At 52.4% G+C, this 18934-nt stretch overlaps 1 protein-coding gene across 4 annotated transcripts in view; it reads right to left on the bottom strand.

Annotated features, from left to right (window-relative positions):
• Positions 1–18934, bottom strand: part of SCMH1 (sex comb on midleg homolog 1 (Drosophila)) — a 66904-nt gene that overhangs the window by 2216 nt on the left and 45754 nt on the right. Inside the window, exons 9-15 of one of the 4 annotated variants that reach the window (XM_008631592.2) lie at positions 17816–18048; positions 17134–17260; positions 15911–16111; positions 15080–15265; positions 8839–8970; positions 2790–2993; positions 1629–1771 (exon numbers count right to left, since the gene is read on the bottom strand). In XM_008631592.2, the coding sequence (XP_008629814.1) occupies positions 1629–1771; positions 2790–2993; positions 8839–8970; positions 15080–15265; positions 15911–16111; positions 17134–17260; positions 17816–18048 (1226 nt within the window). The remainder of the gene's footprint in view (positions 1–1628; positions 1772–2789; positions 2994–8838; positions 8971–15079; positions 15266–15910; positions 16112–17133; positions 17261–17815; positions 18049–18934) is intronic. The other 3 variants (XM_017731562.1, XM_017731561.1, XM_017731563.1) reach the window with 3 other exon arrangements.

The raw sequence follows: 18934 nt of genomic DNA, 5'->3' as shown, positions 1-18934 counted from the left end.
GCACATCCTGAAGGGAGGTGGGGAGGAAGGAAAAGGGAGGTTTCACTGACAGGGGAATGACAGAGGCAGTGGCAATGCAGGGGAGCAATCGCTCACTCCAGGGCATTGTCATCCCAGCACAGGAGAAATCTGGCAGAGGATGCGTCAATGGTGACAGCCCTGCTGAGACACACAGAGCCCTGAAGTCATAGCTGAAAACGGAGGTGAGGGAACAGATCCTGAAACCCAAAGAGCCTGTGCTCTGTGACTGGGTATTAGGAAAAATTTCTTCCTTGAAGGGGTGGTCAGGCACTGGCACAGGCTGAAATCATCATCCTCTAAGTGTTCAAAAAATGTATGGATGTGGCACTTGGGAAAACGGTTTAGTGGTGGCCTTGGCAGTACTGGGGGAATGTTGGACTGTATGACCTCAGAGGGCTTTCCCAACCTGAATGATTCTGTGGTTCTATTTCTGGAGCTTCACAGCACAGTCCTAGCCACTGGCAGAGAGTGGTGGAGCTCCTCATCCCCACTGGGGCTGATTCCAACACAGCAGCTTTCAAAGCATCTGATGCTTTACAGCAGAGCCAGATGTGTCCCTCCTGAGACTAAGGAGAGGATGGATCATGAAGCTTAAAATAACCAGGGAACAGCTTTGTACTTGGCATTTGCAAGTCGAAGTCTTGCGGTCCCTTGCAGCACTCCTGCCCATGACCCAGTCCAGGCCGGGTCCAGAGCTTTGCACTGGGCAGTTTTCCATGAAGAAAATGTTAATGGGCTTAAAAGTGAAAAATAAAAATCATGACTTTGAACAACAGAAAATCCTGTCCTATGTCAATGCTCAGTTACTTTCAGGTTGGTGAGATCTCCAGGGGTCTCCAGTACCAGGTTTGATCTGTTTTCCCCTTCCACAGATGAAAGCAAGATTCTCATCAAGATTGCCAATCCAGGGCACTTCCATCCCTTGGCAGCTTTTGCATAATTAAAACAAACATTTCTTAATTACTGGTGTTTCTAAAATAGGACTAATTAAAACCAGAAGTGTTGTGTCAGCCCAGCCCAGAGCAGGACACAGCACTGGGTGTTTGCTCCCACTGCTCTTCATGAGCAGCACCAGAACATGGACTTAATCAAATAGGGCAGAGGGAAGACGGTTCTTGCAGGGGGCAGGATGTGCAGCTGCCAAACCTCTCTTGTAGCTGTAATGGTACAAACTCCATGCTGTGTCTGCAGCTGTTTTACACTTACAGATGTGCACAAGGACCAGAGCCTTAAGAGACTCCCTGTTACAGGAGTTGAGCAGCAACACACTCCATGAATCCCATTAGGAATGTGTTTCTTGCCAGAAGAAATTTGCCACGAGGTGAGTATTAGCCTCCAGGAGGAGGAGAGTTTGTGTTTTCAGCACTGGGATTCACTGCAGAGGCTCCATGTGCACCCAGGCTGCCCCTGAGGGGTTCTGATGAGGATCCAAGCCCTGACAGGGCATGACCAGGATTTATGAGGATCTTTTTATTAACCACAAAACTCCAGCTGTTCCGAAGTGCTGCCGTGTTCTGACACTCCTGGATTTTCTTTGTGTGATTTGCCCCCTCCCAGATGTGTACACACACACACACACACATTTGTACATGAACCGTGGCACTCACGTGTTTTCGGAAGAGGTCAGCGTGGGGGCCCAGCTGTGGGTCTGACTCGCGGATGAACTGCATCACCTCCTCCACCGTCCAGGACGAGGGGTCGCGGCTGCTGAGCCGGGAGACGTCCCGGGAGCCGAGGTACCTGTCCGACCCTGGGGACGGCAGACACAGCTCTTACTGGGGGTCCCTGGCAGCGCCCCGCAGTCATTCCCCCTCAGTCCACCACTCAGCTCCTCTCCCACAGCAGGGCAGAGACACAGCAAGGGGCACGTCCCAGTCGTGCCCCAGATTCCTGCGGCGCAGGTCTGGCACTGAAGCCTTATTCCCTCTCCTTAGCCTGACTTTTCTGGGCAGCCTTCTATACTGAGCCCTTGTCGCCTCTCTCAACCCCCACTCCCCTTGTTTGTCCCCAGCTCTCACTCCTCCTTGTCCATCGGCTGACACTTCCCACCTCAGCAGAACATCCCCCTGCCATTCCCACATCTCTCCCCACGCATGGTTCCTCCTCCCCTCCCAACACCTTTAGCACATTTAACACAGCAAAGCTGGTTTATGTTTTCACTGGCTGCATCTTCTGACGGACTGAACCCACAGGTGACATCCCGTTGTCCAAAAGCACGGCCTGAGCTGGCACTGGTCCTGCTCCCAACGTGCACAGCCCCTTGTCTCAGCTGCCTGCAAATGTGTGGGGGAGGCACCAGCAGCCTGAGCTTTTCAGAGGCTTTTACTAATGCCATGCACCTAAAATGACACTATTTGCAACCCCACATGCTGCAATGAGCAGTTCAGCTCTTCTGCCCCTCTTCCTCCATACAGACAAATGCCATTCATGCATCTGCCCATCCTCCCAGCCCCACCAGGCAACTTTTGACTGCCCAACCATTCCCAATCCGTCCTTGTGGACTCAGACACCCATTTGTCACTTGGACACAGTTCAGCTCCTGCCTATTCCTTTCTCCCCACCGACCTCCAGGTCCCCCGAGTCACCAGCCAAAGGAGCAACGTCACTTGTCCACACTGCCACCTGCCAGGTGTCATCATACCTAACAGACTTGGTTGGCTGTGCAGAGCCCAGCCTCTGGTACTTGCTGAAGTCACAAAGGTGTAACTGGAGTTAGAATAGCCCTTTATTGCCCAATTTACAGCTGCAGGGCTGTTCTGAGCTCTTACCCCCAGAGCTAAGCCTGCGCAGGGCAGAGGTGCTGCCCTGGCTGAGGCTAGAGGGCTGGTGCAGGTGCCTGTATCCTGGCAGGCGATAGTCTCTGGAACTCCTGCTGTGGCTGGATGAATTGACAGAGTTCAAGGCAGAGTCCATGGGGTCCAGGCGAGGCTCCAAGGGCCCTGGGAGGCCATCTCCCAGGACAAAGGTTTCACCTGGAATGCACCAAGCTGCAGTCAGTGCACCCGAACGCCACGGCCCCACGCTCCCACGCGAGGCAGAGCCACAGCAGCGGCAGTGCTCGCTGGGTGCGACCCCTTGCTGGTCTCTCCCCAGCACAGGGATCAAAGCAGGCACTGCTGGAGCCCTGGTGTTCACCAGTTTGCCAATCTGCAAACGGTGTCACCATCTGCCGATGCCAGTCCAACCAGCATAGTGACAATGGTCCCAGACTGGAGCAGCAGCTCCGCTGTTCAGCTACTCTGTCCGTGCCACCACCAGCTGTGGCCCAGCCCTGTGGCCTGACTGCCCTGAGCCCCTCCCTGGCCAAGGGGCACTGCAGGGTAGGGCAGGGCTGTCCGATCTGGATGCCAATGGACACAGGACTCACAGACAGTCCTGAGCAGGGAAGGAAGGGGACGCTGCCCGAGGAGTCACACACTGCACATCCTCAGGAAATGGTCCTGGTGTTTGGGACTGGGGTGTCAGACACACATGCAGAGCAGGAGGGAGCTGTAGGCCAGGCAACGCTCCCACACCATGCTGGTCCTCTGGCCCCAAAAGCAACAGGCTGCTCATCCCTCCTGACCTCCTGCTGGGACATGCACAGGAGGGCCTGGGCTGAGGGCTCTCCCCAGGCAGGGTATTAGAGCAATACCGGCTTCCTCACCTGCTCCAGAAATGCACTGAATTTGCAGCTGTCTGTGGCACTATTGGGATGGAAGGGCTGAGCAGACTGTCCAGGGTGACAGGTTGTGCTGGCTGAGCCAGCAAGGTCTGCCTCTGCTGTAACACTGTGACAGCTTCAATGGCACGTTTGTAGGTTTTACTATGGCACAACTGAGTCTCAGCCCAGGTGGTCCTTGTGCCTCATGAGTCACCCTCAAATACCTGAGTTCTTTATTATGAAACACCTGCCAAGGAGGGAAGCAGCTCCACGGTGAGGGGGTGAGGGGCGTTGCCTGTGTACTCCAGACCTGCCAGCACACGTGGCTGGGAGCTGCAGCTCCTCCACCAGCGTCCATAGGGACCCTGAGGGCAGCTCACAGCCCTGAGCTGCTGCCACTCGAACACCACGGCAGGTGACAAGGGTGAAGAAGCCTGAGCCACTGCACTGGCCAGGCCCTGGGCTCCTTCCCTGGGAGCAGCAGGTGAGAAGCCAGCACAGCCCTGCTGTGCTGAACTGGGACCATGTTGAGCGTGCAGGGTCTGCGGCCTGGGAGACCCAAAAGCTGTTGAGATTTTCCCAAATTCGCTCCTGAGCTGATGCTGCCACGCTCCACTGAAGGGAAGTGCAGCTTGCCAGAGCCTGAAGCGGTTCCCAAGTGCTGTGGATGTTGGGTACCATTGACTGGGGCAGCCTCTCCTGGCTACACCTTATTTGTTCTGGTTTCTATGAACCGTGGCACTATTGTGAAAGCTGGGATCTCTGGTGTCACATGTCCTGCTGTCTGTGTTTGAGCAGAGACCCCAGAGGCCAGTTCAGCTGGTCCAGCCCCAACCTTCCAGGGCTTCACATCATAAGGATACGAAATGGGAACATGAACACCCTCGTCTGGCTGTTGGCCAGCCCAGTGTGGCTGGTGTGGGGTTATCACCTGGGTAATTGCTGCTCCCATCCGGGGCTTTGCCACTCTGCACTTGAGGCACTGCTGCCTTTCTTTGCTTTTAGGTCTCTGGGATGTGCCCAGAAACAGCAGCACAGCCTTAAAATCTCATGTACAAACTGCTGGTGTGAAGACTGTCACTCCTGGTGACCTGTCCTGTGCTGGCCCACACGTCACTTGCTTCCTGCATGGACAGCTGTGTTCTCACCTGCTCTGGATGCACAAAGAATGGTTTGCTGACTCAGGGCTATTCCTGAATAACTTCAAACTCCTCCTGCACTCCCACCATTGCATTTCAGCCCCAGACTGGGTGCAAATCAGAGCTAGCTGCCCTGGCCTGGGCTGGGTGGACATCCCCTGCCCAGCCAGACCCACCTGTGGGTGTCACTCACACCAATGGGTTTCCACTGTAGCTGCTTCCAAGCAACTACATTTGGTCTCCTGTTGGACAGGACAGTTCTGTTTAAACCCCAAAACACTTCCCATTGAACGTCTGGGGAAGGGTGCTGACTGCCAGGGAAGGGCAGAGGCAGGAGAGGGGTCAGTGGGCGCAGCCCTTTGAGCTGTCACAGGACAGTGGCTGTGGGCATGGGAACAGGTCCAAGCTGTGCATCTCAGCCCTCCAAGGAAACCCAGCACCTTTGGAGGTGACAGAGAGCTTCAGCTTGCCAGGAAGTCCTGGGACACTCACCCAGATGTGCTGGGTCAGGCAAACACACGTGTCTGTGCTCCCAAAAAGCCCAGAGCTCTCACAGCGCGGGCTGGCATCAGCAGAAGGAATTTCAGGGCCCAGTTTGGGAGAGCACATGCACAGGTTCCTGTCAGTGCAAGGCTGAGGATCCAAAACTCACCCTCAGAAATGACTTCACTCAACAATTAACACACTGTCATGACAGGAGTGCACTGTGATGCATTCTGCAAACATGTGATCCTGTTCTCACATGCTGGTGATCACACACCCAAGGGCACGGGTGAGGCCCTAAGGGCACGATGTTTTTTTGCCCAGGAGGTAAAAACGAAGGCACACATTGATCCCCAGGTTCCCTATCCCTGCACAGGTGAGTGCCTGGTTGGGCTGTAACACTGCAGCAGAGCTGGGGGCTTCGTGGCAGGGTCAGTGCAAGAGAGATTGAGGGTTTTCCTAAAAATACAAGTACACAGGGAACTGCTCAATGAATGATACCCCCAGGGAAGGGAGATGGAGATGAGACAAGAGGGGAACGATTACTGCCCTTGAGAATCACCTGTAGCAGAAGACAAGATGCTCCTGCAAGTGGCAGGGCATAACTGCACTCAGGCACGATCCAGGATCCTTCACCCTTGATAACCGGTGTTGGAGGAGGAGGTGGCTGATCCTCAGGCAGATTTCCTTACACAAACTGTTGGATTTAACTAAAGGCTGGCAGTTGGCACGTTGTATGGAAACACACCACAATTAGTGGTGGAGAGGCAGGGAGCAGATAATTAAAGTTTAATTAAACAAATAGTGCTATAGACTCAACGGTGTCATTTTGCTGCTAAAACACGGGAGTTTGGCCACAAGCACAAATGTGATTTGCACTACTCCTGAACACCCACTGCTTCCAGCCAGTGATGGGCTGTGAAGGCAGGTCCCCACTGTGCTGGGACTGCAGTGTTTCAGCAAAAAGCCACACGAATGCCACTGGATGCAAGAGGAAAAACAATACAAGATGTGAGACCCCCTCCTCGTGTCTCTGCTTCTTGCCAAATGCAGGGTGAATGGAGATGTCCCACTGCTGCTCACAGCCTTCCATACAGCAAACTGGGAAGTGTTCAGGAGCTGCTGCCTGAGACAGAGTTCACCCCCATGGGAAGATGTACCTTGCTCAAGAAATACTCAATATCTGAGTATTTCAGGTGCATATTCTTAAAATATATCCTGTGAAATGCAAATATTCCTGCCTGCACCTCAATTTCACAGTGGAGGAGGATGTATTCGTTACAGCTTTTAGCTGTGGGGTAAGAATGAATTTCTAGATGGAATTTGAAACTGCACCTCATTGCTCCCTGCTTGGACTGAGAACAGAACCAGACCAAGCTGCTGCAGGAAGGATCAGCCCCCTCACAGGCAGACACACTTCCTGCCCACTTGTCTGTGTTTTTCTGGAAGAGGCTGGAGAATTCTGGCATCCAGATGGCACAACCCATTCGAAGGCCAAGGGATAACTGAATAGACTTTGAAGCAGACTAAGAATCAATCTTGTAGAAACCTAATGAAGGCTCCTCCTTGGAATTAGCCATTATGGAAGCCTTCTCTCTTCACTGACAATACAGAGTGTGAAATATTCACCACCCAAACAAGGCATTTGAACCTTTGGAGCAATCCAGTGCTTCAAGAACAGGCTGAACACTGCGTGTCCCACCTGCTGGGGGAGGAGGAGGGGCTGGGCTGTGCCAACAGTTACCCAAATGCAGTGGCTGATGGATCAGAGAGGAATCAAGGAGAACAGCACCCATTTGGAGGTGAGAAACAAGAAGGGGCCTCAGGGAACAGTTTTTAACTTGTCAATATGCTGGAGTAGATGAGGCAGTGCCACACACCAGCTCTGTCTTCGCTTCAGCTCTGTGACAAACCTACAGTTTTAATCACTGCAGATAATGAGGTCACTAGAAACTGTCCATCACAGAGTCATGGAAAGGTTTGGGTTGTAAGGGACCTTAAAGCCCATCCAGTCCTGTGGACACAAAAATGCTGCTAGCAAGAATTTTTCTTGCTATTTTCTAAGTCCGTGAGAGACTTTTCTCTCTCACAGAAGATATTAGCAGAGTTCTATAAACTATGAACACCTGCGACCTTGCAGAGCTTTGTTTATGGTACAGTAGAAAAATATTTTGACAATGGATGTTTTAGGATTTTAGCCAATCGGCCCAGGGGGTGGCTGATCCTTTGTCCAATTAGACTATGAAGAAAAAGTCTATAAAAGAGTTTGTAAAAGAATTAAATAAATCAATCTTGCTGCACAATTCCTGCCTGCTGGATTTCTCTCCTCCTCCCTACGGCTGCGGGATACAGTGATATTTACTGCAGTAATTACAGTCCCACCCCCTGCCATGGGCAGGGACACCTTCCACTACTCCAGCGTGCTCCAAGCCCCATCCACCTGGCCTTGGACACTTCCAGGGATCCAGGGGCAGCTACAGCTTCTCTGGGCAAGTTCAGACCAGCTGTGCTTAGAGGCAGGGTCAGTGATCCTGCAGAGCACAGGACACAGTGATGGATGCAGACCAAGATCACCCACAGGTGCCAGGCTTGGCACTCACATTTGGGATCAGCAACCCCAGCAAAACCAGGCAAACGGGGATTCTAAAGGGACAGCAACAGAGCATGAAGCCACTGAACTGCGAGCCCACCCAGGAGTCTCCAGCAATTTTTCAGGGATTTCAGTCACAAAGAATCGTGACTAACACCTTGGCAGATTTCACCATCCATTAATTAAAAGGCCTCAGTAAGATTAAATCTTCAATCTGCATTATGAAGGGTTTGCAGTTCAGAACAAAAGTGGGAGTGTATTAATTGAAGATTACTCAGTTCAGGGAGTCCTCCGGCTACCTGGACCTTCTGGAAATCCCCCACCTGTGCATGCAAGGGACACCTGTGGATCACACACCAAAGAGGACATTCCTGCAGCTGCTGTTGGGAACATGGCCCGGCACATCTGCACCAATGGTATCCCAAGGGACTCTGGGAAGCAGCAGCAGTGTGAGATGGGAATGATATGGCTGTGCTGGTGGAGCCAGTGAGACCCCACGGGGGTTTTAGGGAGGACTCTGAGGAACAAGATGAGATCCTGGGAAAGGGCAGCAGGCTCCTGGCCATAGAGCTGCACATCAGCATCTGGACAACAGGCTGCAGCAAACCCTCAGGGAAAAACCCGGGGGCAGATTGACTGAGGCAGCTGGGCAGTTTGAGCACTGTTAATCCCATGCGCAGTGATGGAATCTAAACCAGATTATACGGTGTGAGATGATGACTGTCAGGGTTAGAAGGAATTCCTGGTGCATTCCACATGCCTGACACATCTGTGCGGGAAACTTGCCTCAGCACAGAGCAGCTCATCCACTCCCCTCTGGAACACCAAGCACAACCCATGCCAGGGCCAAGCAAAGCAGCTCCCTGAAGCCACAGCTCGGTTTGGCACAGCAGATCTGACCCTGCTGCAGCCGGGACAGGGCACTGGGAACAGCCAGCTTTGGGAAGAGACGCTGTGCTCACCTTCCAAAGGGTGATGGTCATTCTTTGGTAACTTGGGGGAGAGAGGAGCACTGTATGGAGGGGAATCTTGGGAATAGCGCTTTGTACCCCGGCCTGGTCCCTGCAGAGAGCCGTCTAACGAACTGCTTCTGTCTAGGAAAAGAGAACAAGCCCTCTTTAGGAGTGGAGACGTCCTGGGAAATGCAGTCTTGACAGAGTCCCCTGAGCCCTGTGTGCATTGCCAGCCTGGGCACCCACCACCTGTTCGAGCTGCAATCCAGCACATCTGGCAGGGCTCAACAGAGCAGAGTTTGCAGGTTTTGTCACAGAAAAAGTGTGGTGAGAAAACTAACAAAGAATCTTTGCCGTGTTTTGCCATATTTCACCCAAATGTCACCTCTAATTGACTTAATTCCGTTTCTCCACCTTCTATGCCTTGGCTCAATCCACACAATTCCTGCTCACCCCACTCATCACCTTTCAGACACACGTAACCCTTGGATGACTCGCAAACAACCCTTGGATGATCTGCAAACCCTCTGTGCCATGTACAGTTCTGGATTAAACCCTACTCCAATTTTCAACTTCCCCGCTCTGTGAACCCCCCAGGCGCTGTCACTGCTGCTCCTCCCCAAACACAGCCCAAGGACGGGACTCTCCCTATCCTACCCAGCAGACGGGATGCTGGGATGGGCTGGGACGTCTCTGCACACACGGCGTCAGTGGGTGGGTGAACAAGGAATGGAAGCACTGACACTGATGGGGACAGCAGCCAGGCAAGTGACACAGGGGTGACAGACCCTGTCCCAGCTGAGGTGACCCTCCAGCTGCCCCCTGCCCACACAGGCCACCAGCTCCCAGCTGGGCCCCCAGCAGACGGGATGCTGGGATGGGCTGGGACGTCTCTGCACACACGGCGTCAGTGGGTGGGTGAACAAGGAATGGAAGCACTGACACTGATGGGGACAGCAGCCAGGCAAGTGACACAGGGGTGACAGACCCTGTCCCAGCTGAGGTGACCCTCCAGCTGCCCCCTGCCCACACAGGCCACCAGCTCCCAGCTGGGCCCTTCCAGCCACGAGCATGGGTGACACGTGAGAGCTCACAGCATTCCTGGGTGCGGGCACAGAGGGGTCCAATGCTCCTACACAAATGCCAGGAGCCACCACCAGCCCGGAGCAGCCCCAACAGCTGGCACAGGGCAGGAACATGTGCAGGAGGGGCAACAGGTACGGGGGGGACCGACGGGACCGACACCAAGGGAGATGCAAAATGCCCAACAAACAGAGGTACAGGTGGGGGGAAGCACCAGACGGGCACAGCTGAGTTGATTAAGGGGAAACACAAAGGTAGAGAAGGTACCTGTTCAATTAACATCCTTCAGGGAAATGAAAGAGCTGCTTGCACTGAGGCCCTGGGACTCCATAGGAGTATGACCAAAAATCACTGTAACATTGTCAGAAAAACAAATTCCATCCTCAGGACGAGTCCCTGTAAGAAACACTCAGCCCAGAGAGGGGAACACATGCTCTTGGTAATGTCACTGGATAGCCCCGTGTCAAACTGCACGACCTTCTTCACCCAACAGCCACAGAACCACAACACAAGGCGATGCTCTACAAAGGTTTCATCAGGGTTTGGTTTGGGTTATATTTTTTTAAGTGGTTGACATTAAAAGTAATGCAAACACAGCAGGTCAGGTTATAGACGTTAATCCCGGGAATCAGAAGTGAGGTCGGTGTAAATTAATGGGAGGATAAACCAGAAATAGAATTCTGGTTTTAAAGGACAAGTTTTAAGAAAATAAAGAAATGGAGTAACAGACAGAACTGCACTCAGGTCATCAGGAATACAAAGCAAATGCCTTGAGTTCAAAGATTCCAGAAACCTCATGAATATGTATCATCAAAGAGGAAATAATCTGAGAGGGAAGGACCCCAAACCTCAGTGGATAGATGCTCACATTGAGAAGGATGCTGACAACAAGGAGATCATTTACTTGGATAAAAAGGCCCTGCTCAGCATGGAGCCATGCACCTCAGAGGATGGGGAGCGCAGGGATGAAGGGAGGTTTTTAACTCATTCTGTGTTTTGAGACAATGCAAAGGCAAAGACAGGCCTGGGTTTCAGCTACAGAAGGAACAAGCACAGGGGAACAGAGAGAGGGGATGCTGTGCAGAAAAGTAAGGATTGAGAGAAAAGGAAAAAGGATTCTCCTTGCCTCCAAATGACAGGACAGTTGGAAGGGATATCTCACCTCCCCTGCCTTGGGAGGCTGGTGGGAGGAAGAGCAGCTCACCTGCCTTGCCTGGATGGTGCTGTGGGCCATCCCAAGGCCATGGCGATGGATGCCTTTTCGAGCAGTGACAGTCACTCACCTCATCTTGTCAGGCCACTCAGGGCTTCTACTTTAGGACAATGTACCTTGCACTGACTGCACTGGCACCTCCTCCCTGGCTGCAGAGCACACCTACACACCTGGCTCAGGTGTTGATGCATCTGTGACATCTCCCTGCACTCAGTGCACTTGTAAGGTGAAAGATGGTAGATTTACACTGGATATATGGAAAAAAATCTTCCCTGTGAGGGTAGGGAGGCCCTGGCACAGGTTGCCCAGAGAAGCTGCGGCTGCCCCTGGATCCCTGGAAGTGTCCAAGGCCAGGTTGGACAGGGCTTGGAGCAGCCTGGGACAGTGAAAGGTGTCCCTGCCCATAGCAGGGGGTGGAATGAGATGAGTTTTAAGGGTCTCTTCCAACCCAAACCATTCTGGGATTCACTTCCAGCTGCAGCCATGCTGAGCACTGGGGGCAAGGCTCTAAGGATAAAAAAAAGGACAGGAATGAAAAAATCCACCATTGACTAAGTCAAACAATTGAATGTCCTCAAAATGGAGACTTGAGGGTGCAGAGGAAGCCAAGAATGACAGTGCACCTGAAGCTCTGGGTCTGCCGCAGTCAATTCTAACAGAACTCATCACCACATTACTGAGAGCAACTCGAAATGTGGTGCCAACATTGGAAAAAGAGGGTGGAAAAAAAATTTTTACAATAAAATGCCTATGTCTGACCTCAGCAGCACCACAAGGCTTGTGGCAGGCTCTGAAGGAAAGGGCAGGAAATACACATGGCACATTCTATGGCAGGTGTTCATCAGAGGAAACCGACCCAATGGCCTCCCTGCAATGGGGAAATGCTGATCTATCACATGAGGGAGGAGAAATCAACCTCACATACCTGGAATTCAGCAAGATGTTAGGTACAGAGAGCCACCAGCTGAGACAGAACATGAATTACAGGAGCCTTGTTCTATGCACAGAAATCTGATTGGAGAGGAAAAGCTGTCGGCAGCACACTGAGAGGGAACATGAGACTGGGGAGCAACCAATGAATCTGCTTGAGGATCATCCTTGAGCCCAGTGTCATTTAATAACTGTATTAGCAGCTGTGGCAGAAATTTAGAGATTCATGATGAAATCTGCTGATGTTTTCCCATGTCAGGCCTGACAAAGCAGCATTTAAAATCAGGCAGGAGGGATATCTATAGAACCAAGAACCACCAAGGAGGAAAATCCAGCAGCTAAATCCAGATGTGCACTTGAAGCACTGTCCCATGAGCTGGGGACCTGCAGGTGACAACAGTGGATGAGAAGAACGGGGTATGTGACCAGGACAGGCTGATCATCACCTGTTACAAGGACACAGTGACTAAAAGTGACTGCAGAGACATTTCCTGTGACCACGGTGGTGCCAGTGCTGTGGCACCAGATCCCCGTGAGCTCCTCCCCAGAGTGCTGGGTGGCACTCTGGCCACCCCATAAAGTTTAAGTCAAACCAACATTGGCTGAGGAGAGCGAAGTGCAGCCAAAAGATGAACTCCTCTGAGGGCTACAACAGCTCTGCAACTACTTCCAGAAGAAAGAGAACCAAGTTAAGCTTAAAGACAATATTAAGACCAGGAGACACAGATACCAAGTTGCCCAAGAATAAATTACAACTGGAAATTACAACATAGTTTCTAAAATCTCAGCAAAAAACCTTGGGGCAGTCTCCAGTGGAAAAGCAAAACTGGCAACTCCAGATTTAATCCAAGAAACACCGTGTGCTGTGGTGCTGTAACAGCAGGAGCCAGGGCTCAGTGGTCCAGAAGGTCTCTCCAGTCCTGTGTTTTCAGATGGCTCCAGGTTACATCCTGTTCGTGTTGCTGTGAACAGCAATCAGCTGCCCAGTTCCCTGCCGTTCCTGATGTACAACTTGGTCTGTTTCCCCTTATTTCCATCTACTCAGTAAGGCAGAATGGCAGGACACTGCTGACCTAAGGGCTGCTGCAGACCTTCCCTCTGCCCCAAGCACACACACCAGTTCTCCATGGCACCCACAGGGGTGCTCCTGCAAAGCCAGTTTACTCTGGGAACTCAGACCAGCTCCCAGTCCTAACCAGTGGCCATTTACAGGAAGAACCAGCCCCATACAGTACATTCCTGTACTGGAAAGGAAACAAGGCAGGACATGTAGAGCTGAAGGTGAGACCACAGCAGCCTTGACATCTGTTGTGATTTAAGGATGTACAACTGCACCCTCATTCCTCCATGACCAGCCCATACCACCCAGAATCACTGGCATTCTTTCCCTGCCCTCACCAGAAGCCACTGTAATGTGTAGATAACAATGTTCACCACCTTCTTTCAGGTGCCTGAGAAAGGTGTTGCCCAACAAGCTCTGAGACATCAGGATGAAGTGCAGGACTAGGTGCTGTCACTTCTTTGGACTGTGGTCAGTTTTTCTTTAAGTGCTGCAAACACTCTGAATCAGAGTTCAGGATGGGCAGGTCTCAGCATCGTGTCAGATCCGGTGCTCTGCCTGAGTTTCCCTGAATTCTGATTTATACTTTTCCATCTTGCCCAGCAGCCCAACTCTTGGCACAGCCACCACTGACCTCTCATGGAGGCTGGAAACTCCGTGTGTGAGCTACAGGGTCCTCTCATCCATGCCCAGACCTGGGTGCTTTCCCTCCCACTCTGTATTTGCTCCGTCTCATGATGACAGGGTACCCCCACACTGAAACATGGGGATTTCTTCTGTTTGAGGGTTCCTCAGGGGACAGCCTCCAGTCCCAGTAACTAGTCATGCTGCTCCTGTCCTTGCATTTCCTACAGCTCCTCTTCTCACAGCACAGTTTTTGCTCCTGGCCCTGCTGGCTCCAGCAAGGCTCTGCTCAGCCTTGGAGGAAGCAGAGGATGGGAAGATCCTCTCGCTCTCTAGACTCTGCCTAAGGTGCTTTGTGAGGTGCAATGAATGGAAGCACTGTGGCATTTGGTTGTTGTCCCCACACCTCATGCTTAACAACTTCTCCTTATACAGTTCTTCCTAAGTTCCCATCCTTTTACATTCATACAACTTTCGCTTTTCTTGCCAGAGCCATAATTATGGAAAGGATTAACTTTGGAAAGACCTCAAACAACACCACAGCTATTTGCTGACTAGAGGGAGAAGAAAGCAAGACAGGAAAGGAGATCAGCACTTGTCAACCACCTAAGAGGGTGCAGACAGCTTTGATCCTCTCCACAATTGACATTCCTGGAGCAGGAGCTCCCCCAGAGCCCCCAGACAGCCTGTGGGGCAGCCATCACCCCAGGCTTGCTGCCACTGCTTCTCCTTCAGAGCAGTTCTGCAGCCTGACAATCCGCACTGTGGCATGAACTGTCTTGCTGGGGTGAGCTGCTTCTATGCCACGCCAAGGGAAACAAAACCACCTCTGCCTCGGATTGCTGCATGAGCATCACCCCTGAACAGGCCATGTTGTCACCGAGGGCTGAATGCACTGGCTGCTGGCAGCAGATCCACGGCCAGCATGGAAACCACTCTGCTTTAACTAATTTCTAATTCCAGTTTACCTGCTGCACGTTATCACTCTCCCTTCTCATGCAGCCTTTCACCTGAATTCCTAGCTCTGTGAAGTCACCATAATCAGATTACAGGAAGCCGGACGGACTGCAGGATGAGGAGAGGAGGGAAGACAAGGAGACAGCACGGATGAGCGGAAACCTACAGCCGAGATGGAAACCAAACCAACAGGCAGGAAATGCAACTGGAATCCTGCACAGCAAGAGCCCTGTGGGCATGTGCACAACACTGGGTGTGACGTAATGAACCCTGTGAGAGGGCTCTGGAACACAGGCCTGCCTCCTCCGGAGATAGAGATAAAATCTGGGTTAAGACACGGAGCACCTGGGTCCCTACAGTGCCGCCCCCGCCCCAGCTCCTACCTGGTAGATACCTGTCGTGGTCGTACTCGTGTGAGCGCTGCATGTGGCTGTTCTGAGTGAAAGGCTGGTTCCCAAAGAGGTTGTCACTGCGCAGATTGTGGCAGAGCTTCTCCAGGAAGCGGAGGACGTAGGTGATACTGTTTACTGCTGGCAGGTTCAGAGTGTGCTGTTCCCGATCAAACACAGCTGGAGACAGAAACAAACAGAGCCCAACACGTGAACCCCCCGCGAAGGCGGGAGGCTACGCCCAGGGCCGCACAGCCAGCTCCTGGATCTCGGCATCGCTGGGCTGTCTAGAGCCAACAAAGCCACTGCCTTCCGCTGCCGGGGCAGGCCAGGACCGGCCTGCTGCACCCAGCACGGGGCCGGCGCACCAGCGGCAGGGGCGCCACGTCCGAGGGAACGGAACGGATTCGAGGAGGGGCCTGCGCTCGCAGATCCGGCTACGCACGGGCTTAAAGGAAAATTAAAACCCGGGGTATTTCTTGTCTTTCCGTGAGGAGGTGAGGAATCCCCCCTGTTGTGGCTCCTCCCAGGGCTGGGGCAGCGCGGGGGGCCGGGCAGTGCCGCAGGATTGCTGCCCAGGCTGATGCCAGGACTGAGCACTGCCTGCTCCAGCAGCTGTGCCCGCAGGCCATGGGAACTGCTCCGCTCTGAGTCAGCCGCCAGCTGTTGCTTCACTGACACAGATGTGTGGCAAGAAAGAGAAGACAGAACTCTTCTGTCTGCCCCTGGCCTGTGGCTGCAGCGAGCTTCAGGACAGACATCTTCCAAAGAGAGAATTCTTGCAACAACCTCTCTGGAGGCAAAGTGCTGCGGGCCCGTTCTCACCTGAGATGACCTCTCCCCCGTGGCCTTGTTTTAAGAAGGAGAAGACTGTTTTCTGATGATAAGCGCAATCAATGCAGGCCTGTACTGCTTGCTGCAGGACAACAGAAGCTCGAGCTGGTCCAAAATGGTCTGGCAGCTGCTGAACTTTCTTCTTGTCTAGGTGGGGCCCAGTGCTGCCGTTCTTGTTCAAGTAAATGCAAACTGCCAAGATGAGAAATGTGTTTGCCATTAACCCACTCAAGAAAGCGAGAAACAGATGCCTAAAATCCAACCTGAGAGATGCTGAGATTTTAAGACTGTCCAACCGCTCACAAAGTGAATCCACCACGACTGCCTAACTTGCATCCTCACAGTGGAGCCGCTTCTAGAGGGGAATCACCTCCAAAATCTTCCTGCCTCATGCTCACCTTCCAAACTGCTGCTGTTTCTCCCATGCTCTCCCCTGCAGTCAGACCATAAAGTGGTTTCCATGCCAGCCAGGTAAGGTGGCTGTGATGTTCAGAGGGGAAGAAGGAATGCAGCCCCCACTTTCGAGGGGTTCCCACAGCCTTTCCTTTTTAGGGAAACTGGCTTCTTTAGGTTCCTCTGAAAACCGGCAAATTACATTCTGGGGAAACAGAGGGTTCAGCCCATGTCCAGTGCTTGACTCAACATGTCAAAAGCAGCTTTGCATTCGACTTTCCTGGCCAGATTCATCCTCAGCTGTAGCAGTGCATACACTCTTCACTGCTGCTCCTCCTCCTCCCCAATTCCCTCCTGTATCTCTGTGCCTTGATATCCTGGCTGGAGCTGGGCAGATCACAGTCCTTCAGCACCTCATCTGCCCCCTGCACAGCTCCAGCAGCTGTGCCTGGCAGTGTGTGGAAGAGCTCACGCTCGGGGCTCACAAGGGGTGCTGTACACCCGACTGCCCCTGGGCACAAAGGGCCACAAGTGTCCCTGGAGAGCTGTGGAGTCACCAGCATGCAGGGGAAAGGGGTCCTTGCACTCAACAGGTGGGCCTGCAATCTTCCTACTTCATTATTTCCACATAGACAGAGAGAGATAAATGAGCAGCTGATCTGGACTCATGTGCCTGTCTCAGGCCAGCCTTTCTCGAGTGGTAAGGATTGCTGGTTTACCAGCTTAGGAAGAAATGGGATTCTCTTGGGGTGTTGCTGTCTGCCTGCTGCAGTTCCTAACTGTGCAATCCTGTCAAGATTGTGGTCCAAGACCCTCCTTACCTGTGGGAGCCTGCATGGCAGAGCTGGGGATTGTAGCAGCGTCCTGGGGCACAGTGCTTGTGTCTGGCTCTGGGGTACTGGTTGTTGGAGAGGTGGGTGCTGGGTTCAGCAATGTCCTAGGTTTCCTCTGCAGAAAAAGAGGAGATATTTCTCCTTTTACCCCTGCTCTCCTTTACCACCCATGATCACTACACTCTCCTCTGCATCCAACAGACAAGGCACTGTGGAACATGACACATTTCTGATGGTGATGATGGGGTGTCTCAAGAACCTAGTAAGCAATAAGTGTGTATTTTACAAACCACAATCCTGAAAAATAACAAGCCTGGGATCTGCCACCTCTGTTAGACTCAGACTAGCCACACACAATGGACGGGAGAGCTTATTCTAGCCTTTGGCCATCCTGTTGTGCTCCCAGCATCTGCCATGCTACTCCACAGCCAATGTGCTTCCAAAGACATGGGTTCTTGATGGAAATGATTTTTAGGACACAGACATTCTCTACAGCTCTGGGGCTGGACTCTGAGGATACTCCCAGCCCACGTACCCCTCTGGTCTCCTACTTGCTGCAGTCACACAGCCAGAGGCTGAGACAAACGTGCACAAACACACGCATGCACCATCCCATGGCAGGACCTGCAGCACCTGCTGTTCACCCGCCTGCATCAGCATCAGCTTTTACCTTACTGCCAGGCTTGGGGCCTCTCTTTCTGGGGAATTTCAAAGGCTCCACTGACTTGGAGGGTGTAGGCATGGGGTGGTGGATTAGCGCTTTGGTCGTTCGACCACGCTTCTTCCCTGTTTTGCGACGCCTTTGCCCTTGTTGATGCCCCAAAACAGTCTTTGTGCTACTGTGCATGCTAGGTTTCTCCGAGTTTACTTCGGAGGCAGGTAAAGGGCTCTTTGGAATCACAACTGAAATAAAAAGAGAAAAAGCAAATGTAATTAAATCAGGCGAGAATCAAAACAAGAGCAGCCTCCATCTTTATACAGTGTCACATGGAAAAACCTGGAGTACTCCCAGCCCCCTGGGCAGGGGGACTGCTCTCCATGCCAGAGTGAAAACCCAACACATGGACCCCGGGTCAGCACTCGAGCTGGGGGACACTGGGGCTTAACCTGGATGGGCTGAGCTCCAGAAGGATCATGCTTGCAGCCATACCTTCCTTCCTGAAAATAACTGGCACCTACAGATCTTCCTTCTGCGAGTGGTGACCTGCCAACAACCACGGAAAAGGCTCCGAGAGCATTCCTAGGGAGCGATCAGTCAAGACCTGTCTGACAGTCACAGAGCAGCGCTGCAAACACTGGAAATCCCCTCTCTCAAGGCTGACATCAAATTTGTTCCATCCCTAAACTTCCAGCAAACTGCAGTGGAAGGGACCAGCTCGAGCCTCACTGCCTGCAAGGATTACTGCTCCTGGCCCTGAGCAACAGCTCATCTCAGCTGGACCAGCTGCCCTGCTCCTCCCTCATACTGCCAGAGGCAAGTCTGCTCCTTCTTATCTTCTCACTCCTTCCATGACAAAACCAGGTTTCTGGTATACTTGCCCACAAATCCCCTGAATTTGGTCAATCATCTTTCCCAAGCCTGCTAAAGGCTAGAGATGTGCTGGCTTCAGTTTTAAATTTCTCCTAAAAAGAAACAAAATCCTGCTGCATTTTGAAAACTGCAGAGTGATCTTTAGGATGTCTTGTTTCTCATATCTGGAAACCTCAATGTGTATTCAACATAGGGGCAAGGAATTAGGAAAAAACCCAAGCAAACACTTTTGAAGTCAGGGGCTTTGTAGTTAAGGAA

This window comes from Corvus brachyrhynchos, unplaced genomic scaffold (assembly GCF_000691975.1).
Source record: "Corvus brachyrhynchos isolate BGI_N302 unplaced genomic scaffold, ASM69197v1 scaffold454, whole genome shotgun sequence".
In the NCBI taxonomy this organism is placed as follows: domain Eukaryota; kingdom Metazoa; phylum Chordata; class Aves; order Passeriformes; family Corvidae; genus Corvus; species Corvus brachyrhynchos.
The sequence above is the reverse complement of the archived record's forward strand: the minus strand, read 5'-3'. Positions and strand labels throughout refer to the sequence as shown.